At 33.2% G+C, this 20,202-nt stretch overlaps 1 protein-coding gene across 1 annotated transcript in view; it reads right to left on the reverse strand.

The window, feature by feature from the left end:
- LOC144444367 (potassium voltage-gated channel subfamily KQT member 5-like) overlaps positions 1-20,202 on the reverse strand; it is a 168,805-nt gene that overhangs the window by 26,108 nt on the left and 122,495 nt on the right. The window contains exons 2-4 of the mRNA XM_078133781.1: positions 3,522-3,612; positions 1,200-1,326; positions 629-804 (exon numbers count right to left, since the gene is read on the reverse strand). Of these exons, the coding sequence (XP_077989907.1) occupies positions 629-804; positions 1,200-1,326; positions 3,522-3,612 (394 nt within the window). The remainder of the gene's footprint in view (positions 1-628; positions 805-1,199; positions 1,327-3,521; positions 3,613-20,202) is intronic.

A 20,202-nucleotide genomic window follows, 5' to 3' on the forward strand; every position in this document is an offset into this window, starting at 1 on the left:
TGATGAGGTACTAGCTAATTTGTCTTGTATTCGCTCACCCATAGGCAATTATAACGACTATACGTTTTACCTGCCTAAAAGGTATCCCTTAATGTTCCTATCTGAAACAATGGCAAGATTCATGTGCGTATTGAGGTATGTACTTAAAGGTATCATAACATTGCTTTCATACAGCCCAGTGATTGGCTAAGTTAGTGTCACATGGTATGGACTAGTGACCCATAGTGACCTCAATTTGCACAGAGCGGGCACTAGTCATATTTCAGTCCGATTGGAGATTGCTTTGATATCTGGACAGAATACGTGCCCGGAAATTGATGTGTTATATTAAAACACTTATTACCTGGTCTATTATTCAGGTACTAGTGGACATTATATTACCCCTCAAGCTGTTATGTAGCAACTATTTCTTTCAGCCTTGAGAAATAGTTGCAGCATGACAGCCCTTGAGATAATAGACATCTAATACCCTCATAGCAAGGCAAGAGATGTATAATATTGCATGGATTAATTAACTACACTGTGTGTTCAGTGATTTATCCACTCCTTATGTCTCAAACTTACATGTCCTGTACATCCTTTTAGTGCCAATTTGTAATGGAGATGCAAATATAATATCAACACTTACCTGTCTGTGGGCCCATACAACTGAGCCTAATAATTTCCATGTACCCCCTCTCCTGTCCACCCTCACAAGACGTAAAATTTGAAAGAATCGCAATCCTCGTAGTGCTGGAAATATAAACTGTCTCTGATCGGTTCCTATTGCTATGATAACGACTGATACAGCCATTACTATCATATCTGAAAATATAAATAAGAATATTATTTCATTTGTTGCTTTTGTTGACAAGGACACACGGGTGTATGCCAAATACATTTACAGGAAACGCTTGGTGAAATTTTCACCTATTTATTTACAAAAAAATTGACGTTTTTGATGCATCCACTATTTCTTGCGAGACTTCACAATTTTCATGATTTTATTTTTTTTTTCTTGAATACATTAAAAAAAAGTTTAGGGTCGGCATGAAAAACTAGGTGGGGTCAGGTAACCGGAACCAAACAACTTTGTTTATTAGGCCTTTAGCCAAATTAGCGAATATGAAAAATGACAACCAGCTGCACATTTTGTGTTTATTCTATAGAGTAATACTGATTCAACTCTTGATAATTACACCCTGTATTAGATTTCTTACCTAAAATACAAAGTGGTCTTTTCATGAATCGAAGTCTTCCCTGCACACCCTGATAACGACTTCGACATCCTGCACACCATATTCGTAGGACAAATTCTATCGCAAACCAAATGACTACTGCAATTTCCTATTATTTCAAGGAAGGAAACACAAATTAAAACTTATAATGATTTAATAAGCTGCAAATCAATATATACAACATTTTGTTAAAATTTGAAAATTAATGCACAAAATTTATTCTAGTCATTACAGGTGAAGTAGAAAATTTCCAAATTTTGGATTTGACAAAAGAATTTCACCAAAATAGCCTTTCCAAGATAAACAATATTTCCGTGTACTTCTTCCTTCCCCCTTTCTAACCCTATACTTTATTCATGGCCATGCATGCATCATGTTGAAAGGCCAATGTACAGAAGATTCAGTGATGATGAAAAGCTGATAAAAAGGTGGTTATTATCATTTATATTATCAATTTTGAAGTTCGAGTCAATAATCACATTATATCATTTGTAACACTTTGCAAAATGATTCAGTCCACTGAAGAAGTCAATCGAGTCTAGGCAAAATATTCCCTAACATTATGGAGGAGCCCCCCCCCCCCCAACTACTGGCTTTCTGTCTTGGGGAAATAGTTGCTACATAAATACATAACAGCTCTCATGTTAATAGATGTCTGATAGTGCCCTGATAGCCTGGCAATAAGTGTATATTACATTATTAGTGCACCTTTATAGACATGTAATCATATACACAGCTATCTATTATAAAATTGAGAGGTTTGATGTTAATTTGGAAATGTATGGCTAGAACAATGTCTGGAAATTATACAATACATTGTATAGAAGAAATGAAAACCACAAGGCTATACCATCAGATCTTAATATTCACATCATACAATAAACTGTGTAATATCATATTAACTCACTACCTGATAACCATTAGTGCAGTGTACACAGTTATCATGAAGTAAATTGTACTATAAACAGCCGACTTTCATATCAGTTACAAAGATAATCAAGTTCAAATAACAATTTGAAGCCTTGCAACTACTTTAGCCACAAGAAATATGTTTGATATGATACTGAAAATAAGTAAAGTGATATTGGTTGATGACCTTGATGTACAGTGCATAGAGCCCTTTAAGAGTGTGCTGATTTGATATCTCTCAGATAACACGTTAGTGACGTGTTTGAGAATGGTGTTATACACTGAGATTGGTGATTGATGCAGTAATTAAGTGTCATACCACAACTCTATTTGTATAGTCTATATCAACGGATACTAAAATAACACCTCATTTGTAACATTAGTACAACAACAAGACACACTCCTCAAGCGATCACTTTACATACTTAGTTTGATTACATAGATGACATTCATGTGTCTGGGAGTACCATGACCTTCTTTGTAGTGATGAAATCTTTGTCTTAAAGTGGCCATATGGATGAGAATTGGATGAGAATTGGGCATTTATTTTTATAAAACAATTTTCTCATGGCTTCCTACTTGAAAAATCAACATAAAAACAACATATGCCAAGTCCTTGTTTGTAACTTAATAAATTGCAAACGACCGATAAGTGTGTAAAATGTTTGATATTGTATGTACAATAACAAAGTTTTTGACACATTTTTTTTAAATAGATTTTTGATATGTATTGCTTTACAAACACAGACTTGGTCTATGTTGTTTCACTTTGATTTTTCAAGTAGGAAGCCATGATAAAATTGTTTCATAAATCCAAAATCCAAAATAAATACCCAATTCTCATCCATATGGCCACTTCAAACTTCTCATTATGACTATGAACAATAGGAAACTTGCAATCCAGACTGAGTATGCTCAGATGCAAAGGACTATGGGCTTGTTTGTAGTGAATGCAATACCTAATCTGAAGCCATCAATAAAATAAACAATGATCAGGGTAACCATGACCAGATTAATTATGATTGCAAACAATATAACAAGATTTTTCACAAGAGGCTAACTGTCCGGTGATTCCACTAGGAGGTCACCTGACCAAATGGCATATGATATCTGAGTGATTTGGATGACAGCTACATATCACTTCAAAAACTAGATTCCAATATAGGTAACTTTACTATTACTAAGACTGCATTACAAAACTGACCGATTCTTATTTCCCATGATGCACTATTCAGGATAGTCAAGATTACTGTAAATGTTCATTAACATAATGACTCCTACTTTAATGTATTGTATTGCATCAATTGTATTGATTATCAGTGGATGATACTTTCTACATTTGTGCTGTTTGTAGAGATTAACTTCAAATTACTGATCATGAAGAACTATACTTACCAACCAAAAGAGCACCGAATTACAGATATCATAATAATTACGAATGGTAGCAAAAACACTCAATACAAGGCACCCAAAAATCACCAAAAATCTATAAATAAATGAGAAGAAATAATTTGATTTAGTATTCTTTTCAACAATATACTTTTCCCTGTGAAAAAAAGGCAATGAGTTCAAAATTGTTACTAGTTTACTTATAAAATGCTGAACCAACAATAGGGTAAACATTCACTAAATATTGAATTGTACAGTGAACTTTGATTTAATGTACCCATAATGATCTCGTTTGCCACGCCATTTCAAGGTGCTTAGCGCCCTCAATGTTCAAAGTATATTATCATTTGTTTTTTTTCACATAGCAGATAAAGCATATATCATTGGTGATTGTCTTTGAAAATGAAGTTTCATCATGGCTTAATTGAGACGTAACAAAACAAAGAAAAAATAGATAAATATGTCCCTTAAAATTCTGAATCATATTATATATGTCAACCTATAAAGTCAATTATTATTTAGTCCCCAAATATGAACCTAAATCAAACATTGTGGCTCTGTGTAGTTAGCAGGAATGACACATGTATTTGTATAACCAAAATTGTTATGGCAACATGTTATATAGTGATAACCTACTGAATAGACATTGGTTTCATTATAGTCTCAGTAGGGAGATGTAACAGAGTTTTATTGACTGAGTTCCATTAACTTGCAGTGTATCGTTTTGGGACTTCCAATGTTTACATAACCTTAATCACAGGGTGATTAGAATTGCACAACAGAGGAACTACTATCACTCACTTTTGTAAAGAAGGACAATAGATTTAGTTGCGCCAATCTTTAATAGTGAACTGAAGGCTCGATTACCAGAGTTGTAAAATATGGTTTATGCAATATAGTCGTGAATGAAGAACTGTTTTCCAGATGTCGACAGAGAATGAAAGTATTAACACATAATACTCATGAAGTGTTGGATATGTCTCCATTAAAATGACAACACTACAATATACATACTTCGATCACCAAATCAATCAGTATGCCTCTATACTAACACATTCTGTGGTCTTAAAGTCATAGACAGGAAATGTGTCTTTTGCCAAAATTTATCAGAAGATGAAGTACACCACTTTTATACATGGACTTTAGGAAATTATTGTTAGACAAAATAACAACTTTAATGCTGAACTTAAATCATGTGAATACACATGAGAAATTACAACATTTAATGACAAATTTTCATATTGATACTGCAAAATTTCGGCATGAGGCTTCCATACCACAATCTAGAATTGAGACACGTGACAACTATTTACTTATTTAATATAAATTTATTTAATTTTGTATACTTCGTGACTTATAAGAGGACTAGATGTAATGTGACTCTTTTTTTGTAAACTGTACCTCGAACTGTATTTACAATTTGACAAGTCCACATAGGACACTTTATAAAGAAACAAACAACAAACAAACAAACCACAACAACTTGCCATCATGACATGAAGCTGTGGAAACAGCAATTCAAATATCTGCTGAAAAAGGTTTGGAAATTCAAACTGTGTATATCTTTATGAATGTAACATAGCCATGGAAGTAAAACATAACCAAGTCATTTTAGCCATGTTTAGTGTGAGCTGTAATCAAAACCACTTGATGACATTCCAACATTTATATGTCTGTGTTCGAAAACAGATAAAGTATTTTCATGTTGTAAATTTTTTATTCCCAAGGACTCAGTGTATGTGATGAGCATAACTAATAAAACTATCCACGGACATTAGATAATATCAGTGTACATTGGCAGTTAAAAATTGTCTTAAAAATTTATTATCTTCATGAGACCACCAACGACAAGGAAATATATTAAATTGCATAAATTTTAATGAAAAATTGATGCCCTTTGTGTGAACCACATTGTTTTCTCATATGCATCAAATTGTGGTATTCTAACCATAATTTAACCTGTATGAAAATCATCAGTAATATGATCCATATTTGCTGTTACACATATCACAAAGTGGTTGTTTGTATAGAACAGAATAGCTTGTGCCATATGACTGACTATCAGCATCACGCATAATACATTATGTGTACTATCCATGTTAAAAGCGTTTGTTTATAGTTACTTTCAGTATTCACAGCTGTTACACATACTTTGTATGTGTTATTCAGAACAAACTATACACAACAATCTTATAGATAAGTTGCCAGGCTAAAATAAACAGCCATGGCATGCATTCAACCAAAGGATAACAGATCACAGTGTTGTGTTTATATAGAAGAGTATCCTGCCCATCACTCCACTTGAATAGATAGGAGTCATCAACATGAGATTGACACTGGAATACATGAAAAATTATATATCCATTCTACCAGACAACTAATATTGACTTGTAAATTTCACATTATAAATCAACGCAAAAATGCAGTAATTTGCATTATAACTTGGAATATTTCAATTCATAACCCTTTACAATCTAGCTCCCTGTTTTCAGGGTACAGGTGTAGTTTCATACTTGAAACCCAGTCATTAAAGGGTTAAACACTGGGTGATCCTGTTTTATATACAACACCGGCATATCTCTCATGTATAAAAAATCTGACATTATATCATACGTTTATATAATATATAAGATCAGGGCATTATAACACACATTTAACCTTTAAAAAACATGCCAATCTGATTGGATGGGATGTATTAAGACCATACTGGTATCACCTGCTGTCTATTAGTGTAATAGCAATCACACATACAATGATATCCATTATTTATAATTGGATACACGTTTTCTTACTTTATGCTGGATGATATAAATGTGGAAATGAACACAATATATCTCAACTTTAAGTAGATATTCAGCTCATGCATGAACGGATAAAGATGTACAATTCCCATTCCTGAGATTCCTACTCTGAAGATGATGACTATGAATGTGTCTGATGCCTGTATTGATGGCCTTGTGTTGTAAATATATTAGTCTTCCTCAATGAACATCACGATTTACATCCATATACTATTCAAAGAGAGTTGGCATCAAGGTTTTAAAATTGTATATTTATAATTGAAATTCAAAGTTTGCCCTAATGAATACCATATATATGTAACAACAGATGACTTTAAATGATCCTAAAATCATTTATTTCCAGTTTTATACAGTATACAGACCATTCAACACAATAAAATATTCAAATAGACAGTTTCTTGAATGCTTGAATAAATTAAATTAAATAAAACTCCATTCGCATAAAAAATATGTAATACTAAAGTTGAGAGTTACATCTATCCATTTTGTTGATCATTATACACATTGCAAAGTTTGGGAACTGTTGTCAAAAAACCAAATTCATGGAATGTACTATTTTGCATGTCAATCAGTATCTTTCTGTCATGTTTATATCTTTTAAACAGAGTACGTCATAAAATGCAAATGAAATGAAACACCCCATTAAAAGTTCTCTTATCTCGATAACAGATTGCTGTAAATATATCCCGGTAAATAAGCTGAGTGTGGCTTAAGAATTTTCATGAAATTTACTACTTTGCAGATTATTATCTGTCCACTGTGTTGATATACTACTAAGTGTGTTGAAAAGTACAAAATAGTGCATTCTTGGTAATTAAACATCCCTTAACAGTTGTCTTGTCTCAAGTGACAACAGATAAGGGCAAACTTTGAAAGAAGTCCAAGTTAGATACCTTAAGTGTAAAAATACACATAAGTGTACTACTTCGCATATCATTATCTATTCATTGCATTGGAATTCTATAAATACTACTGAGTATGTAGTACTAGGTAATTGAACATCCCTTAAAACTTTTCTTGTCTTGATATAATGTGAGGACAGATTCCTGTAAAATGATCCAAAGCTGCTGTGTCCCTGTCTAAATTTTGATAAACAGTGACAGTGATGAAGGGTACACTTGATACCTAATCTATATAAACCTCTGAAGTCTTTTTTCATGGCTGCTTGAAGGTAAGCAGAGCTAAGATATATATTTGATAAGAAAATGCAAAAATACCCCAAGGGACACCCACAAATTTTCCTGAGGTGTCTACTGCTGGATTTGTGTGATGCGTGAGAGTTCATTTGAGAGATAGAGAAAAACGATAACAGTATAATGCTACTCCTGATTGGGCATCAGTATACGCAGCTGATGGCTTTGACATACTCAGATTGACTATCAAGACTCACTATAATGATCTTTTTCATGCAAGAAATCCGAAATCTAAGTACTTTACCGTATCAGACCTTAATTTTCAAGAAAGAGATAAGCCAATGCTTAAACTCACAAGTATGATGTCTTACCATACATAGTGCTTATGTCGGTGTCTTCGGCTGTGCCTTTGACTATGCCTTATGGCAATATCTAGAATCAGCAATAACCTTGGTTTCTTTATCTTCTTTTAGGTATAAGTCTATACATGACGTTTAATCCCCAACAGGATCATTTTTTATTCAAACTTTGGAGTTTGACTTTTCAGATATGCATTATGGACAACAATTGATACCAATATCTTTTTAATTATTCATAATTTTTAATCTATGTAATTACATTACTTATCCTACCCATCAAAATAGTGCTATGAATTTCACAGTGCCAGAGTTGAGGTTTAAATGGCATATCTCATTAAAGTTTAATTTCACATACCTTCATAGCGATTAAAGTGACATTCACATTTCAGATATCTTTTTACCACGGAATGATGTGAGCCCTCATATTTTAGAATCAGAAATACAATACAGATGCTATGACAGAGAAATCTGGTAATAACTTTATTTCCTGTACTATCTCTGTTTGGTTTGTAACATAAAAAACACAGATCACTACATCTACTTAAAAACACACATGATAAATTGTTACATAGAGCAAATTTCATCTATTGGGCTTGCTGAAACTGTGCCACAAAATGTATTTTTATCTTGCTTCATACAATATTGGTAGGTAAAGACAAAGCATCAGAAATGCTGACTCTTTACAAACAGAATACAAGCTACTGCAACACATTGTCACCACTGAAGTTGTTAAAGTCTGAGAAAATGTATACATGCTACTACGCTTTATGTACATGTGGTCTACTGCAATGGGTCAGGCAGCGTATCACAATTACTGGCATGTTGTTTTTAATACTTTGTAATGAGACAGCTTGTCTGAAGAGTGTCATAAGGCATAAAATACATTTGTGACATACAGTTTTAGCAAGGTTATGTGAAATTGGTTGTAATTACTACACACTAATTTGGAATATCATTTAGACATATGCAAGTAATATCATAAACTGCATAACTGAGGTTAAAATTCTCCTGATTATTTCACAACACCCCCCCCCCCAAAAAAAAAAAAAAAAAAAAAAAACACCCAAAAAACAACAACTAATATGTGCATTGGCTTTTAAGCATTTTATAATGCTTTTAAAAAAATTTATTTGTATATGTTCATTTTTAATATATTATTAATTTTATCCTAATTTTTTTTTACGATTTACTAACTTATGGCATTTGCTCAAATTAAAAAAAAAATTGAGTCGATCTTGTTGGTTAAAACACCAACACAGATTTCATAGAATTTTCAGTAGTAGTTATCAAGATAAGGTGATTGGATCAGAATAACGATGATATCAGTCACAGCTACAAGGTTTGTGAACATTCCATTAGAATGACTTTGATTTGATTTGACAATATAAGCACCACAACTACTCCTTTTCCATCTAGCACACGATTGCTACATCAAAAAGTACAGAATATATAACAGTCACTTCAATTTATTGGCTGTATGTCATTCAACAGTCACAGCTGCAAGCTATGTGATATAAAACCTCCATTAACATGATTGTATTCAGCTGCATGATGAAGGGGGTGTGAGGGTGTTTGAAATAATAGCATGAATTAATCGTTTCAAAATACAAACCAGAAATTTAAACAGATCACACTCTTAATTTCAAACATCCCTACATTTACATTAATTTACTCTTTTAAGTTTGTTCGTTCACATTTCAATCAGAGTGGAATAATGTCCAGTTTAATAGAAATTTAAGATTTTAGAAATAGGTCAACAAAAATTAGAATCGACATAAACTGTAGGGATTGTTACAACAAAAGTACATTTTCATGTAAGCTAAGTAGTTGGTACTCTAAAACATCTGTCTGATCAGATTCTCAACAAGATAGAAAGCTGTTAAATGTGTGTCCTATTTATCAGGATTACAATCATAAAACCTCATCAAATAGTTGCTAATATATGGAACATCAACTTTTCATTCTGCACAGTGTATTTTATACGAAGATTCTGTACTAAGTGCATACAAACACGAATCTTTGACCATAATTGAACCACAGTGGCTTCTGAGAAGTTTGATTCAAATTTAACGTAACTACAAAACTTCAAAAGACCAAATTACATGTAAATAACATATTACAAACTCCACTGATTATTCAAAGACTAGCTCACTCTGCTATACTATCAACTCACTGTGGCATTAAAAAGCATAACACACATAATCATGCAAATCATGAATAAACTGACATGTAATTTTAATGTGACTGTCAAAGTGGTTTTAAGACTGAAATATGATTTGAAACATGTCCTTGGACTTTGAACATCTTTCAAATTACATTTCACAAACTAAAAATGTTAAATGTTACATTATGTAAATGTTGCATAAGATATCACAAGAAGTAGAAAGAAATGTCAACATATTTTTAGATCTTAAGTAGAGAAAACACACACACACACACATACATGTATACATATATGTGTGTGCATGCACACACACACACATCACAGTCCCGCTGTTACTGTACTGTCCAGATGTCTTCAGTCTTAACTTCACAGCAAGCAATTTTCCCACTTAGACAGACACACATATGCATGTATACCAATCTGTCATAAGATTATTAACTACTGTGAACTGTTGTCTTTGTTAACATTTAAATCTGCCAGACAGAACAGTTAGAAAGGTTAATGCTGAATCTTAAATTGCAGTTCAGTAGCTGACCCGTGGTCAGAGTTGGGATATATATGAGATCAAATGCCATCAGTAAGTCAACTATTAGGACTGCCAATAAATGTCACTGTCTGTAGAGTTATTAACCCCTGACACTAAGTACATGGATAGATAGTTAACAACAAAGCCTCTTGCTGAGCTGAGAACTCTTACCGAATGAGGACTGAGCTTGCAATGTAGAAAAATGACGGCAAATGTCTACTATAGTTCAAACCTTTCAGCCATGGAGTCTTAAGTGATCTAAATCCCTGACACGGCCAATTTGTGAAAAACCTGATAATCACTGACAAATTAGTATTTGGAGAGGATAGGTATTGATTAAAGAAGTAACCATAAATTTGGGTCAGTGACTTTTCAAAGAGAGGTCAGGATAAGGTTTATGCTGTCTGTCATGTCATCACTCTCTATGTAAGACTACATACTAGTAAATGTATCAAGCAAATTGTACACATTCAAACAGAAACTACAGAATTTATATATCCTGATTGTTCTATATGAGTCACAACAATGTGCATTACATCATTGGTTGTGCAGTGCTGTAAACATAATTTTAAAACATTTGCAATTCACAATCACTTTTATTTTCCAAATTTCTTTTCTTAAGTAAAGTTTGCATTGGTACATTTTTGGCTAGACAATACTTGTCTATGGCCTATCCCACTAATTGTCTTCAATGTGTAGTGACATGGCCCCTTAACCCTTTAAAACTGGACACCCATATATTGACACTGGTTGTGTATTTTATCATGAATACCAACTTGAAAAAATTCATATCATTAATACTTTTTCAAGTTATTCACTTTCACGAGACTGAGGGTAGTCATCAAAGATAAATACACTCTCCAGAAAGCAAGATTAATAGTTTTTACTGGTGATTATAAATGTCATTGGTAGGTCACAATTAAACATATAATTATATTATATACACAAATAAGTTCAAATCAAAGAGATGATTACCGTGAAAAAAACACGATGAATGTAAAACTTTCTTTATAACAATTGCCACTGCAGATCAAATATAATCTATCACCTTTTATCAAAACATAGTTCAAGAATATACTTTATCTAGATACAGTCATAAAGATTAATATTTTTTTTTAATTTTAATTTACCTACATACCGGTAAGACATGCTTGGTCCATATAGCTAATAGAGGGGTATATTAATTGTTCATTTGTTGGCTGTCCCAAGTGTGAATGCTAGTAGAATGTCACCATGAGTTCAGTTATATCTACCATGTAATGTGATACACAATTAAGTGAGGGAAATCATGTGAAGCCTTAAAGTTGGTGTAGTACCAGGTAGAACATGAAGCCTTGTAATGCTTACATGTATGATGTACTTATTAACAGGTATGAGTGAGACAGGGCATCAGAAACTTCAATAAATAGTTTGTTCATGTCATCATTTTCAATGCCACAGGTATAGCTTCCATGTCAACTCGTAAGTTTCAGTCTTGAAGCTACCTGTGGCACTGCAAATAATGAAATGAACAAACTATTTATTGAAGTTTGTAATGTCCTGTCCCGCTTAAAAACAAAGCAAAAAAAGAAAAGAAGATAGATAGGTTGTAATAGGTGTGCTGGTTTGTGTCCACTAATCTTCAACTGCCTCATTAATTCAATTCATGATATCACGTTTCCTATCATTTTGCAATTGTCTAGTATGCAACACTGGTCATGTGGAAAACACAACTGCATGAACTCTTATGAGTGTAAAGCCCAATGGTATATACTTATGAATGCAATGACCAATGGTATATACTTATGAATGCAATGACCAACAGCATGTACTTATGAGTGCAATGACCAATAGCATGTATTTATGAGTGCAATGACCAATAGCATGTACTTATGAGTGCAATGACCAATAGCATGTACTCATGAGTGCAATGACCAATAGCATGTACTTATGAATGCAATGACCAATAGCATGTACTCATGAGTGCAATGACCAATAGCATGTACTTATGAATGCAATGACCAATAGCATGTACTTATGAATGCAATGACCAATAGCATGTACTTATGAATGCAATGACCAATAGCATGTATTTATGAATGCAATGACCAATAGCATGTACTTATGAGTGCAATGACCAATAGCATGTACTTATGAATGCAATGACCAATGGTATATACTTATGAATGCAATGACCAATAGCATGTACTTATGAGTGCAATGACCAATAGCATGTACTTATGAATGCAATGACCAATGGTATATACTTATGAATGCAATGACCAATAGCATGTACTTATGAGTGCAATGACCAATAGCATGTACTTATGAATGCAATGACCAATGGTATATACTTATGAATGCAATGACCAATGGTATATACTTATGAATGCAATGACCAATAGCATGTACTTATGAGTGCAATGACCAATAGCATGTACTTATGAATGCAATGACCAATGGCATTTACTTATGAATGCAATGACCAATAGCATGTACTTATGAGTGCAATGACCAATAGCATGTACTTATGAATGCAATGACCAATAGCATGTACTTATGAGTGCAATGACCAATAGCATGTATTTATGAGTGCAATGACCAATAGCATGTACTTATGAGTGCAATGACCAATAGCATGTACTCATGAGCGCAATGACCAATAGCATGTACTCAACTAGTGTTTTAGTACTGGCACACACTTGAAATACCCAGCTGTTACTTAGTGTACATAAATTATACCAGTTATCACTCAGGGATTATGGAATAAATTTAAGAACATTAATTTATCACTGTATTCTGAGTACAATCCCATATGTACATCATGTATATATATATGTGTGTATCCTGTAAATCAAGCTTATTTAGCCGGAATAATATCCTCATGGACACATGCACTCAAAAACTTTGATTTCAATGAATGTATGTATGTATGTAACTCTTGAAACTTCATAAAAATATGCCCTCATTCATGTCATTGTGACATATCTTAATCCGAAATGAAATATTGAGAAAACACCAGCAAAATAATGGCATACATTTTGTGCCAAGGACATAATATATTGAATCTAAGCTTCCTTGGAAAAGTGGGCCAGTTGTTAACAAGTTGGAAATTCATGCTTTTTTAGTGCTCCGTGTTACTACATGTATGTTTGCAATCAAATGAACAATATTTCAGCTTCATACTGTATACATTTAATAAAGTGAACAATTTAATAAACTTTCAAAATTAAAAATACGCCATTTATTAAACTGAACAATATTTCAGCTTCAAACTGTATACGCCATTTAATAAACTGAACAAATTTAATAAACTGAACAATATTTCAGTTTCACACTAATATATCACTGGATTTTCTGTTTCTGTTACAACGAGGATTCATTAAAATAGTACCAAACTTAACACTAAGTAAAAAATCATGAAAAGTGAAGCAGTGTTCGATGCTCCACTTAAAAAGAAAAGGATATCATGTGATTTGAGAAGGTTGCCTACACTTTATGATCACATTATTAGTGCATCTTTGGTAGTTATGTGAAAAGTAACCTTCATGTTATTAGACCCTACATTGTTATTACCAGCTTATTACATATTAGTACAGCTAGCCTTCAGAACTCTCCTTAGGGTAATGAACTGTCCCACTAGAGTGATGATCAGACAGCAAAGGAATATGCCATCATGTCAACTATGTTTGTCTTTATGTCACTGCTATAATTTACCAATAAATCTAAGAATTAAAATGTCTCTTATCTAATTATCATCTTCAATAAATTTGAGATTATCTTCATATTCCACACTTCCTATGGGTTGATTTATACAATTTGAATCGTAAAAACTGAAACCTGTTTGTACAACTTAATACACCTTTTAAAGAAATTAGTAAAAGGCAATTAATGGGGATAATTATTCACTATTAAATCACCAGTGTTTTTAAGGTTGGTAAGTGGGTAAAATCTACCTGAGTTTTGCAGTTATTTTACCAGTGTACCCTACAAATATAACATAATATATAGGAAGCTATGCCAATTTTACCATATTTCACCTTCCTGTTATCGGGATTCCCAGCCCCAAAACATTGATCACTATTCGTTATAGGTACAACCTAATTCATATTACCATCTGAATACATGCTGATACCTTTTATAATTAATATCACGGTGAAAATTTCACCATAGGACAGTGATGTTTATTTCATGTTCAAGAAAGCAAAAAATTGAATTCACTTACATGAATATCATTATCATAAGAGATGATAATACAGTTTGATTTACACGAGATTGGGTTCAAATTAAAGGTAATTTTATGTAAATAAGATTAACATTTTTGAATATTCCTGATGTACAATGGATGCATTAATCAGAAAAAAAATCACAAAGGCTGGATTGCCCTAAAAAACCTCCACTCAAAAATTCTGTTCACAGAGCATCTTCAGATCAGTAAATTATTCAAATTATAACTCTACTACTACAGTAACCATACTTGTGTATTTTTAATTTTAAAAAGGCTATAAACCATTTTTAGACAATTGTAACTATAAGCTGGTCCCCAAAATGTAATAATTTCAAACGTACGTGATACGAGATGAAACAAGGTAATGTTTGAATGCCATAGTGGAAGGTTATCCATTTTAGTAAATATATCTAGATGTACAAGTAAGAAAACAGGCCTCCAGCTACTATGCATTGATACTATCCACTAATGGAGAAAATGATCCCTTGTCTTTCAAGCTCATCACACACACACACAACGACTAGAGGGATGATAGCCTGGTTTCCTAGCAACAACATCTCTTGCATCCTCATCAATTTTCCTACTAGCCTTTGGGAATACAAACAAGTTTGTACTACATTACTGTATGGTAGTCAAGAACAGATGAATGAATGGTTTGCAGATTGCTTTACTTTTTAGAATAACAGGATTGCTACAATGACATTAAAACATATAACTAACCATTTCCCCTGTTTTCATTCTTGTATTTAACATACATCTTAACATAACTAACCATTTCACCTGTTTTCATTCTTGTATCTAACATAGATCTTAACATAACAAACCATTTCCCCTGCTTTTATTCTTGTACATGTACATGACATGTATCTAACATACATCTTAACATAACTAACCATTTCACCTGTGTTCATTCTTGTATCTAACATACATCTTAACATAACTAACCATTTCCCCTGTTTTCATTCTTGTATCTAACATACATCTTAACATAACAAACCATTTCCCCTGCTTTTATTCTTGTACATGTACATGTACATGACATGTATCTAACATACATCTTAACATAACTAACCATTTCACCTGTGTTCATTTCTTGTATCTAACATACATCTTAACATGACTAACCATTTCACCTGCTTTCATTCTTTTATTTAACATAATTCTTGACAAAGTCATATTACCATTGCAAAGGTGAGTCATCAACCATCACAGAATACTTGCCAAAGAGATTTATTTAGTGCGTAGCTATATACATATTTATATGTAAATATCATTTTGGGTGAATTTGCCAAGTTGTTCAGAATTTAATTCACATCTGCAACATTGTGAGGGCAACAGTAAAATTACAATGAACACACTTTCTAGAAAGATCAATGACACTACATTGTAATAATATAAACCAAGAGTTATTAAGCCACAGAATATGCACCTTTGTGTAAGTTTGAAAACAGTAATATTTGCTTAATCAGCTGCGCATGCACTGTACGGAAGTCCATGTTCCATTTTGCATTATAGTTACAACTTCCCACACATTCCTGCATATACATACACTCCCCACTTAAGTTCGACCTTTTGCACTATTATGTATTTTGCAGGTATTATGTAAGTTACTATAACAACAACATGATCGACAATCTGGCCCACCTTCATCACCTTAAATTAAAGGTTGCTGCAACCTTCCAACAAACACGATGCAAACTTGTAACAACTATGATATCTGTTATTAGGACACAGTCTGGATCTAAACATTGTTCTGTACTAGTAAATTTTGTGTCATAAAGAATTACAGTAGGAGAGAAGTTAGATTCACAAAACTGTGTTTTCATAAAGTCATTGGAATCAAACAAAATAACAACATAGTGACATCAAATGTGATATCATATAAAGTTTTTCTCATCTACTTCACCTTGTAAGAATAGTTTAAGGAATGTTCTCGCTATTGCCATGGGAACCTGAGAGAAGAAGATATCTTGCTGGCATAAAAACTCTCATGAAAAGTTTCATGCTTTCATTTTCATTTGAAAACATTCCCTGGAATTCGTTCCAGGGGTACTAAATTAACAGGCATATGTAACCTACCAGGTCATGTGACTGTATTACGTGATTTCCAGTGAATACGTGTTTATTTCCCATGGAGTATATGATTGATTTGATGGGAAACAGAAAGGCTATACGTAGCGAATGCACAGATTATATGTAATAGGACTGTATTATGTCAAATCAGGATAAAAACGTGAAAATTATGGCAAATCTATCAAACTAAATTCATTTGGACCACTTGAATTGAGTGGAATAAGCACGTAGATAGTCTCTACACACAGCTGGCAATGCATCTTCTTGATGAGAGATTATTAGCTATATACTATTAAAAAAAACAATCTCGGAATACTTTTTAAATGAATATTTTTTTGACATACTGCAAACACTAACTGTAACATGAGTGTCTTTATGGGAAAACAACAGATTGTCTGTCAATTTCGTTGACGACAAGTATGAAACCCATAAATTTCTTTCATCACGTGACCAAGAAGGAGCTTTTATGTTGAAAAATTTGGAGTGAATTGAAGAACTTTGACATTGGTCCCTAAAGCACATGTCTACCTTAATTTGCTAATACTCATTCGAGCCTCATCGCTGCTGTTTGTTTCTGAACGGCTAAAGTCCTGCGCAAGATATGAACCATGATTGTGCCTCAGTCAACCCAGCTGTATAATTGGGGACCAGGTATAATAGGGGTTGCAATGTGAATACTTTAATCCTATGTGCTTATAGACGCTGAAGTGGATTGTACACTCCCCAGGGAGTTGAGGAAGTATAAAGGGCCATTGTGTCATGATAGATCTGTGCCCGGGGTAATAACTGAGCACAGAGTGGGAAAGCGCTGCATAAAAACCAACATTATTATACTATGACAGATTGCGATATTTTCTTGTTTTAAGATATATGATATTAAACTTATATTATACCATCTTGGACCCCCCTCCCCCAACATGGAGCACCCCCCCCCCCACATGGAGCATGCAGCACATTGATACTAAGTTCTTGTTACAGAGTACATGTATATGGAAGCCCACATGCATCTATGAACTAACAAAGATCTAATTAATTAATATTAATTCATTGACATTAAAAATTAAACGTACTTTCATGCTAACTACATGTATAAGTGTAGTTATTCTAGTGCTAGGACACTGGCTACCAGCACTTAATATGTTTGACAGTGTCAAACACAATGATGACATGTTTTAGTATAATAATTCATATGTTGTTGATGATGATGATTTATGTAGTATTGAGATCTGCTAAGATTTACAGACACTTCTACCTACTCAGCCATCAAGTACTAATGTAATACTGTTTACTAGACGATAAGTTACAACAAAATGGATATGACCTTAGTAATTTCCTGTGACAAACAGTGCAAAATGAATATTCCGTTATCAAATTACATTTTCTCAGTTTGAAATTAAAAAAGTCACAATATATTTGCAGACAATACACGGAATATACATGCAAACACAGACACACACATATCATGCATGTACTGACATGTAAACAGCTTGGTGTATTCCTTAAAAGTTGTTGACGTGGAAAGAACAACCTTTGTGAAAGAAAAACCTGAGTTTATTCTCCATCCTTTTTTATCTGACACAGGTATAATGTGACACACAGATAAACACACACATGTACACTGTATACATGCACACACATATAGACAACCTGGTGTATTGAATTCCTTACAGTTTTTAACATGGTAAAGTTAACAACTTCAAAAGAACACCTAGTGCCATTGTTAAAGACACAAACAAACAAACAAACAAACACACAAATGTACACACATGTACATACACACACAGACAACATGGTGTCTTCCTTACAATTTTTGATGTGGAAAAGTTACAACAAGAGAAAAAGTCAAGTGCCTTCTTTGTTTCCTTCCGGGATGTACAGTTCAAATAGTGAAAAGTTTCAAACATGTCATAAAAGGAAGGCTTTTTCTGAGGTAAAACTGCCCAGACTATTAAAGCATAATTCTACATCAATTCTAATTCTTAACAGCCTGTGTTATTAACTGTATATTGGTAACACATGTTATCACCATGGCAACACAGGACTAAAAGAATTACTTTTTTTAGTTCAATGATTATCATTTTAGTGTCACTCATGTTTTTAAAATTTAAAATCTAAAACAACAAAATATCAACTTTTAGAATATATACAGACCTAAATCAATGCAGGGAACAAATGCACCATACAGGAGAGAAAAATATGAAAGTTATTACTCATGTGACTCGTACTAGACGTCGAACAAAATTCAATTCATAAAGTGAATGCCTGTGAGGTTGCCCTATATTTGCAGGCTTTTCAGTGTCACCTCGAGCTGTTCACACATGCAATTAATTCACAATTGTCTCCCAGAGGGGGCCCCCTGAAAATGGCACATAAGTCAACTAATGGAAAAGTGTTCACAGCTTTTAGTGTTTTCAATAAGATGCAGATCCCATTTGGAGTTGTTTAAAAAGTAGCCAATAGTTAAATAGATAGTATCTGTATGGTGTGCTATTGTGATAAACAATGACACTGTCCACACTTCACAGCATCCCTTAATTCTACTTGGGAAATCAATTTTCCGTTATCAAAGAACTGCTGATGAGGTATAGGTGCAATCTGGAAATGAGGGAGCCCTGTTCTGTGGCTGACAGCTCCATATGATACAGTTAATCCCTAGCATCACTTTTACCTGTTTCTTAGCAACGATCTTCTGCATCATCCATTCATTATCATGCAAATTTGTCAAGAGACAGGAAGATACCGATTTGCTTCATAGTCAAGTTATATATATATGCTCATCAGGTAGAGAGTAGATGCACTACTATGACAGTGTTGCTATGGTGACAACAACTGCAGGTTGCTAACTTAGATTTTAATCAAGTCTTGCTGAAGGCGTTGTGAACTAGCATATTAGAAATTTAGTGTGTGATAATATTGAAGAAAAAATTATCAATGGTACCCTTTCTTTTGTCTTCAATATACTTGTAATAAAAATAAAAAATATTCAAAAATAAATTTAAAAAATATTTAAAAAAATATTAAATATAAAAAATAAGAAATGTAAGAAATACATGGAAATGAGGAACAAGAAATTCATCTTGACCTTCAGGACCTCCCAAATCAGGTGTAATGACCTTTTTGTCACATGATTAGTTTTCTTTTCTTTTAGTGCCTATTTACTGGGGGAGGGGTGGCCCAAATAAGTTATTAAGAAATGGTCGTACTCATCATTGAAGAGGCGTTACATTGATGGTTGAATATCAGAAGATGAAAACCCCATTTGAGAGTGAATTCATATCATACACATTGTGATTAAATGTTTGCTAATTAAAGGTACATGTAGCATATAACAGCTGTGTCATTGTCTTGATTGGTTGTATTGATGATTATATCAAGACTCATGCCATTGGCTGATCATATTTTAAATATAATTATGCATTTTAGG

The sequence above is a fragment of the Glandiceps talaboti genome, chromosome 13 (genome assembly GCF_964340395.1).
Source record: "Glandiceps talaboti chromosome 13, keGlaTala1.1, whole genome shotgun sequence".
NCBI lineage: Eukaryota > Metazoa > Hemichordata > Enteropneusta > Spengelidae > Glandiceps > Glandiceps talaboti.